Source organism: Lissotriton vulgaris, chromosome 3_2 (genome assembly GCF_964263255.1).
Source record: "Lissotriton vulgaris chromosome 3_2, aLisVul1.2, whole genome shotgun sequence".
NCBI classification, from domain to species: Eukaryota; Metazoa; Chordata; class Amphibia; order Caudata; family Salamandridae; genus Lissotriton; species Lissotriton vulgaris.
Window position 1 is genome coordinate 225,690,950 of NC_141690.1, and position 17,872 is coordinate 225,708,821.

The following is a 17,872-nucleotide window of genomic DNA, read 5'->3' on the forward strand; positions in this document are numbered from 1 at the left end:
TTTAAAATAATACATCTGAGAATAACAACATGGGGCATTGTAAAAGGACAATACCTATGAAAATTTGAAGAATCATGTGCCAGTTATTTTATTACACGCGTACAGCGTGAAAGGCTTGCGTAGTTTAAAGCAACATTTAGTGTTAATGTTTAGGACTAACGGAAGCAAACAACTCCGCGCTCAGCATTCCACACTTCTGCAATTGTAAGCAGCATCACAAGACCTACATTTGTATCCTATTTTTTTTTTAGAATGCTATAAATCTTGAACCAGTTTTGCTCTGAAAATTAACCTAGCTTCTCAGTGGAAGGGATGAATTTTGATTACGTTTTGCTCTGCTTTATGGTTAGTGATATATTTCACAAGCTAAGTTAGCATTCTAGTTGTTGCTCTAACACAAACGTAGCCGCCGCGGTGACGTCTGCCGCATGACCCGCAGACACAACGCTTGTCAGTGATTGGAGGGTTTGGGCCTCCCGTCATGCTGTGCCGTTTGACCCTTGCCGGTCACTCTCACTTTACTGTTGTGCACCCGGCATGTGCAGTGGCAGTGATGGCGATAGTAGGGTCAGCCGGTTGTGTGCGATGTGGACTGTGGCTCGGGGGTGTCCGAGCTTGTTTGAATGGTACCAGCATCACACCGAGCGTGTTCCGCAGGTGAGGCATGCGCTGGCGCTGTTGTACCTGCAGCCATGGTAGAGTGTGAGGAGTTTGAGTCACTGGAAGGATTCGTCAGTTATTAGAGCATGTCAGCAATGCCAATCTGTGGTTAGCCACTGCCGATTAATTTTTTTATTGCGATTATTGAAGATAGATCTATCATACCTTTTTGCAGAGGTGAAAGTTGCTTAACGACTTCATGTGTAAAGCGGTGTATACATAGCTGCCAAGGTTTCAGATTGCTGTGTGTGACATTTTCATAATTTCATTGAAATTATGAGTGACATTTCAACGACTAGGAGTGACACTTCCTCGCGAGCAAAATCACGCAGTGAACATGAGGGAAACTACATATACTATCAGTAATTGCACTAATTTGAGTAAGGAGAACCTCTTAAAAGATGTTAAAACTACTACAAAGCACCAGAAATGGAAGGGCATTAACAGACTATGTGCCTGCAGTTTCAGTAGCAAAAGGCAGGCAGGCACTGATGCCGCTCTGAAGATGGCATTGATTTGATCATTCATGAGCGCGCAATAGCCTAAAAAACTAAACTCATAGCATAGCAAGTGCAACTAAGATATTATACCCTAAATCGGCATTCTGAGACTGGTCAAACTGAAAGAGAATTAAACTAACTTTGTTTTCATTTCTGTTTGAGAACTCACTGACTAGAGAAAATGCTGAACATTTAAGCCAGCAGACACGATCGTAAATGCATATATATCTGCTAAGGCGCCACTTTCAATACTGGGAGCCAGGGGCCCAGTCGCATTCCGAGGGTTGAGGGAGTGTAGTTATGCCCCTGCCATACACTAAATAGTCCCTGGATATTAGTGTACATTGTTATTACAGCCTTTCTTTCACCTTGTGTTATACAAGTTAAAAATAATGACATGAATATTTATAGTGCTGCAAGAGGCCGGGACTTAGTAGCACTTCAAACATATGTCACTAATCTCCAATGCATCAACCAGGGTTCAATTCTGTGTCAATGATGTTACAAACACAGCTGCGGTGATTATATTAACCAGAAGTCTCAGCACTGCACCTCGGTCCACACATGAGCGCCACCTGCTGTTCCAGATCTGGGGCCCACCCATACCACTCACTGTCCGTTATCTTCCTCCTATAATGCTCCGGTGGTGCTAACACACATAGGACACTGCTACTTATAGCACTGGTAGCTTGCGTTTGCCCGGCAGCACCTGTGCACCAACCATTAACGTACCTGTAAAAACTTCGATTTGTTGTTTACAGCAGTCAGACTCCCTTGCCCTGCGACACTGCCTTGAATGTGACTGGCCCCATGATCTCCTGAATACCAGGCTGCACATGTGGGTCGGGGCTGCTGTGGACTGAAACGTGCCACTCTGCAGGCAGCGACTGTATTGGCAAGGAAAATCAAAGCTGCCTGATAGTTTCCCGTCTCTGTCTGTCTCAGGCCAATAAGGGCACCGAGGCCTTTCCGGAAAAACAACAGACACGGCGCCGGATCAACAAGGGTGTAGTGTCATCATAATTATACACGAACAGAGGAAGTGATTTTATATATATATATATTTATTTAAGAGTATAAGTAATGAGCTTGCGGGGAAGGAAGCAGATGTCGTGAGGAAGGTTACAGCATTCTCGCGTACAGTGCCACTGACGTCATTTACATAGGAAACCAACATTCTAAATGACGTGTGGCTACAGCCAATAAGAACTGGGCTCCCGCATGAGAACTAGACCTACAACATCTCCCTTTCTTAAATGAACAGAAATACATCAATGCTTGGTCCTCCCAAGAGCTGGGAGATATGGGAAGAGTGCAAGACCTAGATAGGATGCTATGACACCTCGATGAACCACGGGATAGGGTTACAAGGCAAAGAGGTGGTGGAGGTAATACAGATGTCACCAAAAGTGTTAGATCCTCAGACAACATTTGAAAAGAGAAATGCACTGCTATTATCTAACCATTTACAGTCTTCACCTTATACTTCAGCTGTTGATTGAAGATAATATCTGATATGCTCACATTAACAACCATTGAATGGGTGTGGGTATGCGGAAAGGAATATGTTGGTAAAGAGAATAAAAACCTATATTAAAGGAACACAGAGTTTCTAATGGAACAAGAAAAGGGAATCACAATGATAACAGGTTTATACACTACCTAGAATGTGCTATACATTTTATGCTACAAAGATATACATAAACAGTTCCTATATCATAGGCCTAAGCCAATGTATTACCTAATAACTATCTTATACAAACATTATTTATCAGTTGCTGACCCGTAACTGAAGATATAGTATGTAAATATTGTAATAACGTCTTAAGAACATGGGATTAAACACGACTATCCCTCTTATAAAAGAAATAATTAACAGTTCATTTACTATTTCCACTTGAACTCTCAAATATAGGTCCTACATGTGTAGAATAATAAGTTATCAAGTATGTGGAAGGAGGCGTGACTACGAGAGGAACCACGCAGTCTGTCACAGAGCCCCAATTACGTCACATAACTACCAATACACATGAGTGCGGGTGCATGCCAGGAAACCAATGGGAGGAAGGATTGTATAAAACCTACTAGGCCCACCAATGACCTGTTACAATTTTACTGACTTACTGATCTGAACTGGATGTTATAAACCACAACAATATGTTGTAAAGTACTTCTGAACAAACTTAGGAAAACATGTTTCCAGATCTCATATCTTACATAAACGAGAAAAGAGAGAAACTCAGTGGCACTGTCCATAATAGGGTTGTAGAAAACTTAACAGGCCGGTAGGTGCCACGGAATACGGATTCCGTTTTTGAAGAAGCAATTCTTTCTCTCAATATGTCCAACAGATCTTTCTTGCCAAATTCCTCGACTGGAAGATTAGATATAAACATGTAGTTCATTTGTGTACTCCTTAGTGGAAAAATACGAGTTTAGGAAGTCCAGAACTGCATCAAATCCAATTAGAGTACTATTCCCACTGCAAATGGAATACGTTAATAGACAGAGATAACTAGGTAAAAACGCGTAGATATTCCTTTGTTCTGGTAAAATAAGTAGACAATTCATGCACTTAAAATGTAACCGTGGAGGATGGATCAGGCTGAAAAAAGTAAACTCCTAGTCCCTTCTAAGCACATAAGAAATAGCAATGATTACTTCGGAACCCTAAAGTAAGGTTCAGAATGGGGTAAATCACGGTGTGAACCTAAAACTAAGTCATACTACCACCGCCTGGTTAGGAATAAGTTCCCCGCTCTGTAGGAGGGAATCTGATTCAATATATATATACCTGGAAATAGGACACATCCCCTTTCTTTACATATTAATCTTGAGCTTTTATGCTAAAAAATAAGGAACATATGGTAACTCCTCTTTTTGAAAATATGTACTTAATTCCTTTGGTCGATCAATTGAACAGTGAAAATACTTACACAATAAAATGACAATCCAGCTTCTATTAATAAAAAAAACATATAAGAACATTGTCAGAAATATTAGAACTTTACCTAACATAAATTGGAGCAATAGATCCTGGTTGCAGTATAACATCAAATCAGCCATATCACCATACTATATTCTTACCTCTTACGTATCTTCTACTCTTACTGCACGAGAAAAAATAAGTGTAAAAAAACGTGGACCTAACTCGAAATAATTTTCTACGAGATTATTGAAATATACAACTATGAGTATACTCAGATAGTGAGTCAAATTATTCCTGATGCACAAAATTTATATGGCATTACCATAACCATTTCAATCCCTATGCAGAGGGGATACAAACAGTGCTATTTATTATGCTCATAAACCCCTAATATGAACAGTGAGTCTTAATGACGAGGTGATAAAAATCCTCAATATGATTTTCACCCGTAACTAAAACTAAAACAAAAATGGAACTTATGTATATCATTTAAAGCATTGACCCAACTCATTTTGGTTCCAACATCGCATTTTAGGCTGAAATTCTTATGCAAAATTGCTAAATGACCTTCTTTTCTTTGCATTTTGTACATTCTTTCCCAATTGAAGGAAAACTTACCACATCGGCACAATCTTCTGTTTTCAAACGATAGCTCAATACCCATCACCCCAGACAATGTTGGATTTCTACTGACACACAATTGCTTTTGAAATTTGCGCAGGAAATAAAATATTAATACATGAACATGAATGTTTCTAACTGCCAGGTCTCCTAAATCGCATTTAGAGGCCAACTCCTTTACTTTACCAATAAACTCTACCACATTTTCCAAAACTAATCTTTTCGTTACAGCTACGCAGTGTCCATCAAGCATCACGACCCTTTCTTGATTGAATCTCTTAATTAAAATTTTCACCAACACTTGCACATCATTATAAGGTATAATTTGACATGGAACAAGTTTGTATTTTGGTCGGCTTTTAACTAATACCCGGCTGGCCACTACTAAAAACCAAAACAAAATAGTATTTTGTTTGTACAGCATCGAAATACTTACCATTAAAACTTCTATGCAAGTGAGATAAGGACAGAACACGTAAACTAAATTCGAATTAGACATGCCTAAAGAAACGATTTTACGTTACCTCGCACTCACTTAATAAAGTTCCACGAAATGTCAGTAAAATCTTGTAACCAGTCTGAATGCAGGAAAGCTAAGAAACTAAGATGGCTACCTACGTACACGTTATGACGTAATACGTCTTGCAATACCTTAGCTGTAGACTTACACTGAACACAGAGCGCAATGACGTAGCTCTCTCTTCACAGCTGCTTTCTGACAGTTGAACGTTAATTAACTGCCACCTGTAACGGCAACCTTCTCCTCACACACCCACGAATACGTCTGAAAGTTTCTGACAGCAGTCGAAGAAATTCAGGAATCGAAGAAATTCTCCTCACAATACCAACGATTATTCCTGAAGTAATGGAACTGAAGTCGAAGAAGTTGTGAACTGAAGTCGAAGAAGTTATGAACTGAAGTTGAAGAAATTATCTACTGAAATTGAGGAAATTTACGCTGGTTTTCTTTACGCATCACTAGCAACACCACGTACGAAGAAACTCGTCGAACGTCACGAATCTCCGGAAGTTAGAAACAAGAAAATGGAATAATATTACAACAAGAACTCTTATTTCATTAAAATGAAGTAGCACTAGACTTGCCTTGAAGTTGTCTTGAAAGCAGAAAATATTTTATTCCTCCGCAAGCTCGTCCTTCTTAACTCGCATCCCGTACCCTCGTCGCCATTGTAGTGTCATCATAATTATACACGAACAGAGGAAGTGATTTTATATATATATATATTTATTTAAGAGTATAAGTAATGAGCTTGCGGGGAAGGAAGCAGATGTCGTGAGGAAGGTTACAGCATTCTCGCGTACAGTGCCACTGACGTCATTTACATAGGAAACCAACATTCTAAATGACGTGTGGCTACAGCCAATAAGAACTGGGCTCCCGCATGAGAACTAGACCTACAACAAAGGGGCTGCGGGCACGCACTGTCTTATGGATCGCATTCATCTGTTTGACAAAAGAACAATGTCACACGTCACGTGGAAGGTTCCTTATCTGTGTGGGGATCTAAATTCACAAATCTGTCACCGGAGCAGAGTTCATTTAATCAGTCTCCGATCTGCAGCGCAAGCTGCTGCAGGCCGTGAGCCACCACCGGCCGCGGAAATTCAGGGATTTGCCGCCCATCCGGCATGCTGATAGCTGTCCATAGGCAGGGGCTGTCTTGACTCCTGTGAGTCCCAGGGCAGAGGGAGGGCGGGATAGGGTTTCCAGTGACAGAGAGTGAGCGCCAGCCAGCCTTAACTCTGCTGTGAGCCCCATGCTGGCTGCAGGAACAGCGAGTGCCCAAGGACAGCGTACTGCCACACTTAACAGTTTACCTGCATATGCGTGACAATGCATTTCAGTGCGGGAATGCGGAGTACCACACTGAAATGTGCTAGTGTCACGCCCGATGCGTGACACTTGACAGGACTGTGTATAGCTGTTGCGTTAATGCGTCTCAAGCATTAAACATGGTCAAGTAGCTGAAAGTTGGGTTTTAAATTAATTATGATTTAGAATTTTGGATTTTCATCTTGACCATAAGGAGTGTGTGATCCTGGGCCTTACCCTCTCTGTCCCTCACATCTCTTACATGGCACGTTTGGTGCACTTTCAAGCTGTCTAAATGCCGCTGTGAAGCTTTTTATGCACACATAGTCTTTACATTGGCTGGCTATAAAACATATGTATGTGTTGTGAGTAGGCACACATTTAGATCAACTTTTTCTCTCTCAATGTACTTGCTACACAGATTTTACAAGAAAATTGGTTTCTACCAACTGTGGAAACTGGAAATACGAAGTTTACTGCAGGGAATGTGGTAATTTTAAAATCGTAACTTATTGACTGTGTATATAAATCAAGACAACTTTTCAGGCCTACAATGTTGCATAAATGATCTTAAAAAAGGAACCAGGGAACTTTGGGTAGCTCCCAAGGTTAGGCAGAGAGATGTTCTAATTTCCAGGTTAGCTTGGGTAGTCTTTCAATCTATCAGGATTTATAAAGCGCAGCAAATCCCGAGTGAGGGTCTCAAGGCGCTGGAGTATCCAGCTGCTTTCTGGTGATTTGTTCATTCAGACAGGCAGGTCTTGAGCCTTTTCCTGAATTTTTGGACATGCTTGCTTTTGATGTATGCTGGTTCTTCGTTGTGCAGGGCTTTGTGTGTGTGGGTCAGGATCTTGAACTGGCATCTCTTCCGGATCGGGAGCCAGTGTAGCTTCTTGAGGTGCGGTGTGATATGGGTTTGTCTGGGGAGGTAAAGGATGAGTCTTGCTGCTGAGTTTTGCATGGTCTGTAGTCCCTTCTTCCTACATAGTGTGTTCCCTTAGTCCATCCTGCCTGTGATGAGGGCCTGCATGGTGGTTCTTCTGATGTTGACCGTGAGCCACCTGAAGATCTTGCAGGTGTGAAAGCAGGCGGATGAGAGTGAGTTGACCCATAGATTGCTTGTTGTTCCTGATGATGCTGAGGTTGCAGGTGTGGCCTGTCAAGGCGGGGGATGGGCTGAGTGATACAGGGAACCATGTGTCATTCCATGGTGAGGTGTTGTTCCCAAAGAGGAGGACTTCCGTCTTGTCCGTGTTGAGCTTGAGACAGTTGATCTTCATCCAGACGGTGACATTCCTCATACATCAGTGGAAGTTGGCTCTGGTGGTGATAGGGTCTTTTTTCAGCAAGAGGATGGGCTTGGTGTCGTCGGCGTAGGAGATGAGCTTGAGTCTAAGCGATCTGACTTTGTTAGCCAGGTGGGGGTCATGTACGTGTTAAAGAGGGTGGTGATGAGAGACTGTCCTTGAGGGACACCGCTGATAATCTTCTTCGGTTTCGAGGTCAATGGTAGGAGAAGGATTCTCTGGTTTCTTCCGCTGAGGTATGAGGCGATCTTTTTGACGGCGTTTCCCTGGTATGGTATTTCACCAATCCCTCAATGTCATTCTGGGCCTGTAGTGGTAAAATACTTTTTTATTTTTTCAGTTTGGCATGGATGGCACTATGTTTAAAGACTGTGCTGTAAAAATAGCAAGAGGCTTGGTCACATTCTAGCTCAATGTGGATGGCGCTGTGCGTATGTTTTACACCTGCTTGAAAAACAGACATTTGAGGCGAGGAGATTCAGAGTGTTGGTGATATTGTAGGGTGCTCCATATAAAGGAGCAGCTCTCAGCCTAGCCTGGGAATGGAAATAGATAGATAGATCGAGAGAGATAGATCTATCTATCTCATTCCTTCACACAGAAAAATGGGTGTAACCACAAGCTTTTCCATGATTAAGGCTTAATAGGAGCTGAAATGCGTCAGAAAGAATAACTGCTCAAAGTGGCGTCCTGCCACTTGTGAAAGTTATAAAGCGCCTGGTTTTAACCGTTGGAGTCGGGCGTACAGCGTCATCTGTGTGGAGGAATGGTGGTTATGTATAGCGGGTGACTGTCTCCCGCACATTGGGGCCCGCCCTGTGAGAGTCTAATGCTTCTTTTTTAAACGGAGATGGAGTTAAGATAGATCTATATAATATATACACATGCACTGCACACACACTGGTCATATATATTGAATAGGCATGACTCTTTTTAACCTGCCAACAAGATGAACACACCGTGCAGTAATTTGTGCTGTTCTATTATTTAGTGTTAGGTTAACTTTGTAGCCCTGGGTAATATAGTGATGGATACTTACAAGTATTCTTGACCGTTCTCAGTCTTACTTGTCAGAGTCATTACTTTTAAGGTGGCTCCCAGCTCAGTCAGGAGAAAAAACAGAAAGTAAAGGTAAACCCCTCAAACACTGTGCACTCTGTCAGAGAATAAGTTATCCCCAATCCTTCCTTACTATATAGTAAGCCAACATAATCCTAGTAATCATGGCCGGTGAGCGGGTCATAATGACTGTGATGAGGACAACTAGGACTAAAGAGAAGGAAGACTACCTATAAATAACTAAGGCTCTGTCCTTCCTCCTCGTCCCAGTCATTACTTATGAGGTGTACGTACCCAAGCTCTCTTGGACAAAAAAATGCTTAAGCTTAACAATCATCATGCTATTTGTTCATTAAGTAAAGAATCGTAAGCAAGTTGCGTTTTCAAAACCAAACTGAAAACTCCTTGATCAAAGTAGTGTTCCCTCAATCCAGCACCTACAATCCTGTAGTGCCTGGCAAAAGCATCCACGGTGTCCCAGGTAACTGCTCTATAAATCTCAGTCAACAAAACTCCTTCTTTTTCAAGCCACAATGTCGCTACTGTCCTATATCTCCCTTAAGGATCAGAGGATTAGACCAAGTGAACCGTGCATATAGTTGAACAAATCAATCAACAAAAATATTAGCTGCCTTGTTTCTCTGTCCATTTCACCCAAATGTATTGAACTAATGATCTAAGCTTCTAAATGTTGTTGTTCTTTCTAAATATATTCTTACCACCGTTTTCACATCGCGTTATTGACTTAATACTACTTTCCTAAAAGAAGCAGTGGAGGAAGAATTACTGGAAGCAAAACTCCTGTTCTCTATGAAATCTGTAAGATCCATTTGAAAGAAAAGCACCAATGGGTCTCAATATAATCCCATCCTCCAAAATTCTCAAAGAAAGTGATTTGCATAAGTGGTCCCCGTTCACCAATCCTTTTTTAGGTCTTGCCTAGCGTTTCAGCACGCATACGGTGATCGCTCTGCGAGACATAATGGGGTAGAGGAGATTTTACAAAGGGACTTGAAGCCCCACCCCACATTTTCATTGGGTCGCGTCAACGTTTATGATAAACGCTGGGTTCCTATTGAAAAGGAGGCTACTTGGTTACAACCCTTTCTCCTTCTCGTCCGGCCCATCTGGACTGGCTCGTCTGCTTCATGGCTGTCGTGAAGCAATTTCTCAAGGGTGCGTGTACACATCTGTTTCACTCAGCTGTGTGTTTATTTTTGCATCGCGCTCTCACTTAAAGAAATAGTGAAAGCGCGATGCAAATATAAACAAGCGGCTGCCTTCCCACAATGGCGACACCTCAAGAAGGAGTGAGGAAACCATTTCTGCCCCCTCGCTCTTTCTGCAGTTTGGCACAGATTTGAGAAGGCACACTGAGGCGCAGACTGCTGAATTCCCCCCCGAATCAATATTGTATTAGTGAATGTGGGCTACAGATCCGCTTTAAGGTGCTTTGTACTAGAGGTGTGCGTTAGGTGCTTGTGAAAGGAGCATTGGGGAAAGCGCTGGGGCATAATGATCACCACAGCAGTGCGCATTTCTGAACGGAAATTTGGTGCGGTAATGCAGTAGCTGGGAAATTCAGATCTGTGTGTTGCTGTATTTACCATGTGCAACAACTCTGTCGCATCATATCAGACTTAGGAATGGGCATCACACTGAGAGGGCAGGTTTCACCTTGGTCTGGGCCGCACAAACTCAGAATAGGCGTTTTGTCTGCAAACATTACTTCTGTTTTACCTCCTGAAAATGTTGTGGGCAAAACATGGGTGTGCAGTAATTATCCCTAGAACATAGGTTCCTGGTTCGGGTACACTCGTAATGCAGGCTGGAGTCAGCCCACTAACGTGCCTTGTATCCTGCCAGGCCAATGAAATGAAAGATGTGATTCCGGTGTCAATCCAGGGACTCACCCCAGAGGCTGCCAAGAATGTGACACAATGTGTGGAATGTAAATGCACTGGGACGCTTCACGATGCATGACGCATGCACACACTGAGGCCGGGAACTTGCATTAATGTTATGTTTATCGTGCGGCCACCCCACGGTCAGCTTATAGTTGTTATGTCAACCTCCCTCGGAACCCAAGGAAAAAGGAAATGTGAACAGATACAAAAGAGTTGTAACATATTCAGGATGGTTGTGTGGTGCTCATTGATAATCGAATACTGAAACAGGGACATGTCGTACTCGCATCTGATCAAACTGCGATGCGACAAAGACCCTAATCTGGAAACAAGGTAACAAATAAGGTCTGTATTGTACAAATGGCAACCCTAAGCATGACTGCGGACGGCTCTAGTGTCAGTGAGAACTGTCAGCAAAACGTTATTGTCACCACATAAACAAAGAATTACACATAACAGGCGCAGGCTTGGCAACTCGCTGACTGTACTAGGACATATCAAATACAATGGGAGTCACAGTGCTGCCTCATGACTTAGGAGTCTAAAATAGCATAAGATAAACCACACCCTGTACCCTATATTCCAATTCCAATTCCAAAAATTCTTTATTTCGGCCACATAGGCCATAAAAGATGCAATAAAATACAATACATATATTTAAAACAGAATATTTACATATAAAAAGTTCTACTGGGCCCGCATGGGGTAGGGAATACATGGTAGTACCAGTTCAGGGGGACATTTTCTTCCTTATTATCCATGCTGCCATTAAGAATTTTGAAACAGCAAAGACAATATGGCCCAGAGTGTTAGTTTTCATGACCCTGTAGGCCTGTAAGTATTTCCTGAAGCCCAGGTTCCGACACAACGGTGCTATCCAACGCTTCCTGGGACTCTGGTAAGCGTGGCAAACAAACATTATGTGTAGGTCATCTTCATCCTGGGCTTTACAGCATGGGCAAAGTTTGTCACCCCCTGTGGACCATTTGTGGGTGAATACTTTGATGGGGAGTGTACCAAACCTCCATTGCAGGAACAATTTCCTCGCCAAGAGAGGAAAAATAAAATCCATAAAAGGTTCAAAAACATAAGAATTTTTGGATTCCATAAAACGTCCCGTCAAGGTGCCACTTTTATGAGCGTTATCCATGTCGGCAAGATTTTTGTTTTTGTACAGCTGGGCGAGAGTTTTGCGCGTAATCCTTTGACAGCCCTGAGCTGGATCATCCCATAAGTCTGACAAGTTCAAACTAAGCAGTTCCGACTTGATAAAAGCCAACCAGGGAATTTTGCTGCTAGCATTCAGCCTCAATACATGAATAAGGTCCTGCCTGTAATGATACAGTTCCTCGGTGGTCCATATCTGATGCCAAAACTTCACGGGTTTCGACAGGAGATCTTCAGCAATAGAGGGAAGGCCCAAGTCTAGTCTTAAGGGGAGGAGTGGCATACCTTGCGGGAGGGCAAGTAAGCGTCTCAAAAAACTATTTTCCACAGCTGCCAGAGCCTTCCCTGCTTTGTGTCCCCACAACTCGCTACCATACATGGCTGCTGCCTTCGCTTGGGATCTGTATGTTTCCAGAGCCGGGCTTACAGGCTTAAAGGTGGACTTATTAGCCACCTTCAGGAGTGCGCCCGATAGCTGGGATAGTTTCAGCCTGGATCTCGCTATCTGGCAGTCCCATGCTAAGTTTTCTTGGAGTGTTACCCCCAAATATATAAAGGTCGAGACCCTCTCAAGACTAACTTCCCCCAGTTTAGGATTGGGTCTAGTTTTGGTAGGGGGGTTGAAGATCATGAACTTAGTTTTTTCCGTGTTCACCTCCAGCCCATGTTGGCGACAGAAAAGGCCAAAACCGTTCACAATCCTCTGAATCCCCATGGGGGATTTGGAAAGCAGGAGTGTATCGTCAGCAAACATAATTGCCGGGACCCTCCTGCCTGCCAAAAGCGGGGCATCATTGTCCTTAACAGTGTCAAGGTGTTGAATGACGCTGTTAATGAAAAGACAGAACAGGGTCGGCGCCAGGACACAGCCCTGTCTGACTCCTCGACGGACCGGGAATGTGCCCGAGAGCTTACCATCCCTCCCACACCTCACTTGTGCATAGTTGTTCTCATGCAACCTGATGATAATACTAAGGAGGTGGGGGGGTACTCCTAGCTTTTGCAGAACCTCCCATAGTTTCCCTCTAGGGACTAGATCAAAGGCTGACCTCAGATCCACGAAGACCATGTACAGTCTTCCACCCTCTAACGTTACCGTCTTCCAATATAGGAGAAGAAGGCGGAAGATCTGGTCCATGGTCGACGTGTTCTTTCTGAAGCCAGCCTGGAGGGGGCTCATGATGTCATTGTCCTCCACCCAGTCCAGGAGATGGTTAAGGATAAGGCGCGCAAAAAGCTTTTGGGGTACATCTATTAGGCTAATAGGCCTGTAGTTGGCAGGGAGCAGAGTGGATCCCTTCTTGTGGATCGGAACAATCTCTGCCCCCAGCCAAGACCCGGGGATTGCCATACCTCCTAGAATGGCATTGAAAAGGATGAGAAGGTATGGACCCCAGATGTCCGGGTGATGCCTAAACAGGTCCCCGGGTAACCTATCCAGACCTGGCGCCTTCCCCCAACGATAAATGCTTCAGGGCTGCCTCCACTTCCCCCAGGGATAGTTCCATGACAGAGTCCTGTGGGCCTAAGGGCGCTAGCAGGGCTATATCAGGGCAGGAGTTGGTGTCTTGGTAAAGTGCCCCAAAGTGGGCCTCCCAAACCTCGGGGGCAATGTTGGGTTCAATTGCTTTTTTAAGTTCCCCTATCCCATTATTTACAAGGGCCCAGAATTTCCGGGAGTCCCTGACTTTTAGGGCATCATGAAGGTCCTGCCAGTGGTTCCAGTCCCACTCGGTCCTAGCAATCGCCATCACGGATTTGTAATGTTTCCTAAGGTCACGTACCTTGGCCTTATTTGACCCCTCTTTTATTGCAGCAATGAGCTCAGATTTTGCTGCCCTACAAGAGGAGGTATACCAGGTGGGAACATGGGTCTTTTTCTTTCGGATTGGCACCACCGGGTGAAATACCTCGGCCAAATCCCTCACTAGATCCTGATGTATGTTACCCAGTTTCTCATTATATTCTGAGGTTCTTGTTTCATTTAGAAGTGCGTCCACCTCCATGAACCTTGGGAGTGCCAACTCGTATAGCTTGTTGATGGCCTCTTCTGAACTCACAAGCTTTCCCCACTTAACCCGGCGCCTGTTTGTTGTAAGGAGCAATTCCTGTCTTCCCCTTCATTTTCTACGGATGTGCCCGCTGTAGGCAGAGGCCACTGGATGTTTAAGCAAAGGGCATTGTGGTCACTATCTGACCTATTTATTACCCTAAAGTCGAGGACTTTTGGCCAGAGTGTACTATCTAACATGATATAATCTAGCCTCATGGCCCCTTCTATTGAAAGTACACACTGAGGGGGTATCGGAAGGAGTACGACCATTACAAGCCCTCAGTGCGTAGTTCAGGGTTAGGGACATGAGTTGTATTGCTAGGGGGGACCAGGCTTTGGGGTGAGGGGAAGACGAGGGTGGGACCCCCCAGTAGTCATCCTCGGCTGTAAGGGCACCCTCCAATAGGCCTTCCAGAGGTTCAAAGTGGCAATTGAAGTCTCCTCCGAGCACCACCTTGAAATCTCCCGGGAGTTGACCCAGGAAGGAGGACAGATCGTTTAGGGTCGGTGATTCATTTGGCGCGGCAACTGGTCGCGAGTAGACATTAACAATATCCCATGGTGGTTTGCCAGGCCATGTAAGCCGAACACACTGAATGTCCTGCGAGAACGTATGCACCTGTTCCGCCTGGCACCCAGTGTGACTCGCAATCCAGATTGCTAAGCCACCTGACGGCCTCCCCCTCCCCCTCCCACTCCATTTGGCAGGGATTTCGAATATTTCAAACCCTCTCCTAATTTGGGTGTCCCTCGCCCATGTTTCCTGAAATAGGAGGATGTCACTGCTACCTACTAGGTGATCCCACTCCGGTGTGCCTTCCTTATTTGCAATTCCTGCCACATTCCAGGAGACAATTCTCAACCCCGGATCCGGTGGTAGAGTACCTTGACCTCCGGTAGGAGGTTGCGCAATGACTGTGGATGGGTGAGTGTCCGGCAAAACAGTATTGCACCCCGCGATGGCGGATGGGCCAGCCAACTCCGCCACCCCAGGTTGCAGGATATGGTCAGCCCCAGTGTTAGGTGGAGGCCCCTGTTGACCCAGACTATCATCCGTGATAACCGTTCGATCTTTAGCGGTATCCTGCGGACCGTGTTCAGTTACAAGGGCTGTACTCAATCCCACCCGACTTTGCACCTCATCCACCATCATCCCAGGGCTGAGAGAAGTCTCCCCGGTTTGTGGTCAGTCGACCTGATCTAAACAGGAAAATCTATTATGATGTATAAAATTGGCCTGGGCAGGTGGTAAGTAATGCCTTGGTCTGTAACGTGAGCCATCTACAGCAAAGCCTACTCTGGTCCACCCCTTCTCCCTCCCTACCTCTGTGTTGCTAACATTTGGGTAGAAGTGTGAGAGGGGTACTAATTCAATATTGGACTTGTCAGGCCTTACAAGCCAGTTGCAGATGTAGTTGGCAACGTGTGGGCTTTTGAAACTTACAATGATACAATCCCCTGCCCTTTTCTTTGGGGTAAGGCCAATCCATGGGATCCTCCTAACCATCAAGACCTCGCCTTTCAGGTTAGGGGGCAGCGGCCTATTAATACTAAGCCAGCTTATCACCTTATTGCGTAAGGAGTCTTGAGGCTCCCTCGTATCACCAGTTAACTCAGGTACTCCCACCATAATTGCCGTGTATGGGACTGCTTCTGGGGGCAAATTGACCACCCTGCGCCTGTCAGGGGGGGGGGGGTGATACCACCAGTGGGGCCATTGGTAGAGTTCACTACTCCCCCTGGTTGAGGTGCAGGAGGTTGCTTAGATCTCCTGGGGGCCGGGACAGGGGGCCTAGACGCTGAAGGTGGCAGAGGGTGCGTCTGGGGAGCAGACGCACCGTCTGTGCTCAGCAGTACCGTATTAGAGCCCTGGGACGGTGCAGAGGACAACGGTCTATTCCCAGATGGAACCCGGGGGGCTGCAGGAGCATTTGTGGCATTTGTAGCTGACCCAGGGCTTTTCCTTAAATGACTGTTTTCTAAAGCCCTTAGTCTACTTTCTATGGCGTCCAATTTGGCTGAGATGGGGATTAACAAATTCTTCATGATGGCTGTGAGTGAATTGATTATTGTGTCAGTGCTATTAGAAGTTACCCCGCCAAAGATAAATGGGCCCGAGTGCAATGGTAGGGCCGCAGGAGCTGGAGAGTCCATGTGATCCGACCTAGACCCTGACAGAATGAGCTCAGGGGAGGCGGAAATGTCTGTACTATCAACCTGGTTTGGCTCAATTGTATCAACTTTGGCCCTTTTTGCCTTCTTTGGTTTCCTGGTCCTTTTCCTTTTTGGGGGTTGTTCCACTCCACTGCCTGCAGGCTCTGTGAGCAGGGCAGCCTGGCCCGCTTCCTGCGAGTCTATTCCCATAATTTACGGGATGGCAGAATGGTCGGAGATCCCAGATGGCAGGGGGGAGTTCCTATCCCTCTGCGTTAAAGGAGTTCTTAACTGCTGAAGGACCGACTCAATAGTCTGATCAATACTGTCCATTAATGACATATGGGTGGCGTCCAGTGGAATGGGTGTGCTAGTATCTGTTGAAAAGGTATCCCCCTGGTCCAGAAACACGCTTTCCGGACCCATCTCGAGGTGCGTTTCTGTGACTGACTGACATTTGTTAGGTTGAATACTCGCCTTTGGGAAGAATTTTTCCAAAGTACTTAAACCTTGTTGGGCGGACTTAGTCCGTGAAGTTCTAGTCGCCATTGTGGAGTAAGTGGGGAGGGGCTAAGGGGCAGGGAGCGTCAGAGGGGTGGCCCGGTCCGGCCTCTAACGGCCTAGAACGGCCCGCTCTTTGCCCGGTCTTCGCCCCGGGGATCGCCCCGCGCGCGTCCCGCGATGCGCGTACCCAAGTGCTCCTAAGTATAGCAGGGGGGCGTGGCACTGGGAGGGGGCGCGGCGCGGCGGGAAGAGGAACCAGCTGGCGGTGATGTAAGGAATGCTGGTCCTCGCAGTCCCGCTCGCCGCGCCTCTCACCTCCGCTGCGGCCGGAATCTGCAGGTAACTTCCCCCAATAGCGCGTTGGCTCCCAGCTACTCCTGTAGCGAGCTAGGTTTCAGCAGGGACAGGCTTGGTGACTCGAGCGGCACCCCTATAGATGAGCGACTATTTCTAGTTAAGACTTTGGTAATTGTTGGTATGTATCGTGAACCTTGAAGGTTTACAAGCACCTTCTAGTTCCTATATTTATGGTGCCTTCAAAATGAATACAAACAAAATATATGTCTAGAATAATAAGGGCTCAAGGAAGACTGTCCCCTTCATAAAAATATCTATCTGAAGTTATTGACATAGCTCATAATTCCTGTTGGGTCAGAAGGTACCTGGTGGTCCGTGTATCTATAGTGCCTTTAAAATACATATGAACAAGCATCTGCAATGCAATAGGTCCCGCTTTTATGGAAGTTTAAGCTATTCCCATTGTATATGACAATGTCTTTTTATTTATGCTTTAAAAACCAAAATAAAAGGCATAGCCATTTACAATGCCAATAGCTCAAACTCTCGTAACTGCGCGATCTAATGCATTGCAAATGCTTGTTTCTAAGGTGATTGCCGCCAGAAATATTACTTCCCTTATTTTTTGTTGTTGTTGTCTTTTTAACATATTAAAACTCCATCAAAACAGGAACTAGGTTATACATTAAATGGTAATCTACATTAGAGAACAATATTTCAAGTCATGTTCTGCATTACAGTGATCTTTATACATATCATTCATGAATTAAAAATGCAGCACTCTTCGCCCCTTCAATAATCTCTGTGCAGACACATCACCTTTCTGTCATTATAATTATATCTTAGTAGCTGACCCTTTCCTTATTAACCCACCACTATT

The 17,872-nt window shown here is 44.9% G+C and overlaps 1 protein-coding gene across 1 annotated transcript in view; it reads left to right on the forward strand.

Moving 5' to 3' along the window:
- The first annotated feature begins 477 nt into the window (after window positions 1–477).
- Window positions 478–17,872, forward strand: part of PTCD3 (pentatricopeptide repeat domain 3) — a 185,949-nt gene continuing 168,554 nt past the window's right edge. The window contains exon 1 of the mRNA XM_086964253.1: window positions 478–657. Coding sequence (XP_086820379.1) covers window positions 482–657 — 176 coding nt within the window. The 5' untranslated portion in view covers window positions 478–481. The remainder of the gene's footprint in view (window positions 658–17,872) is intronic.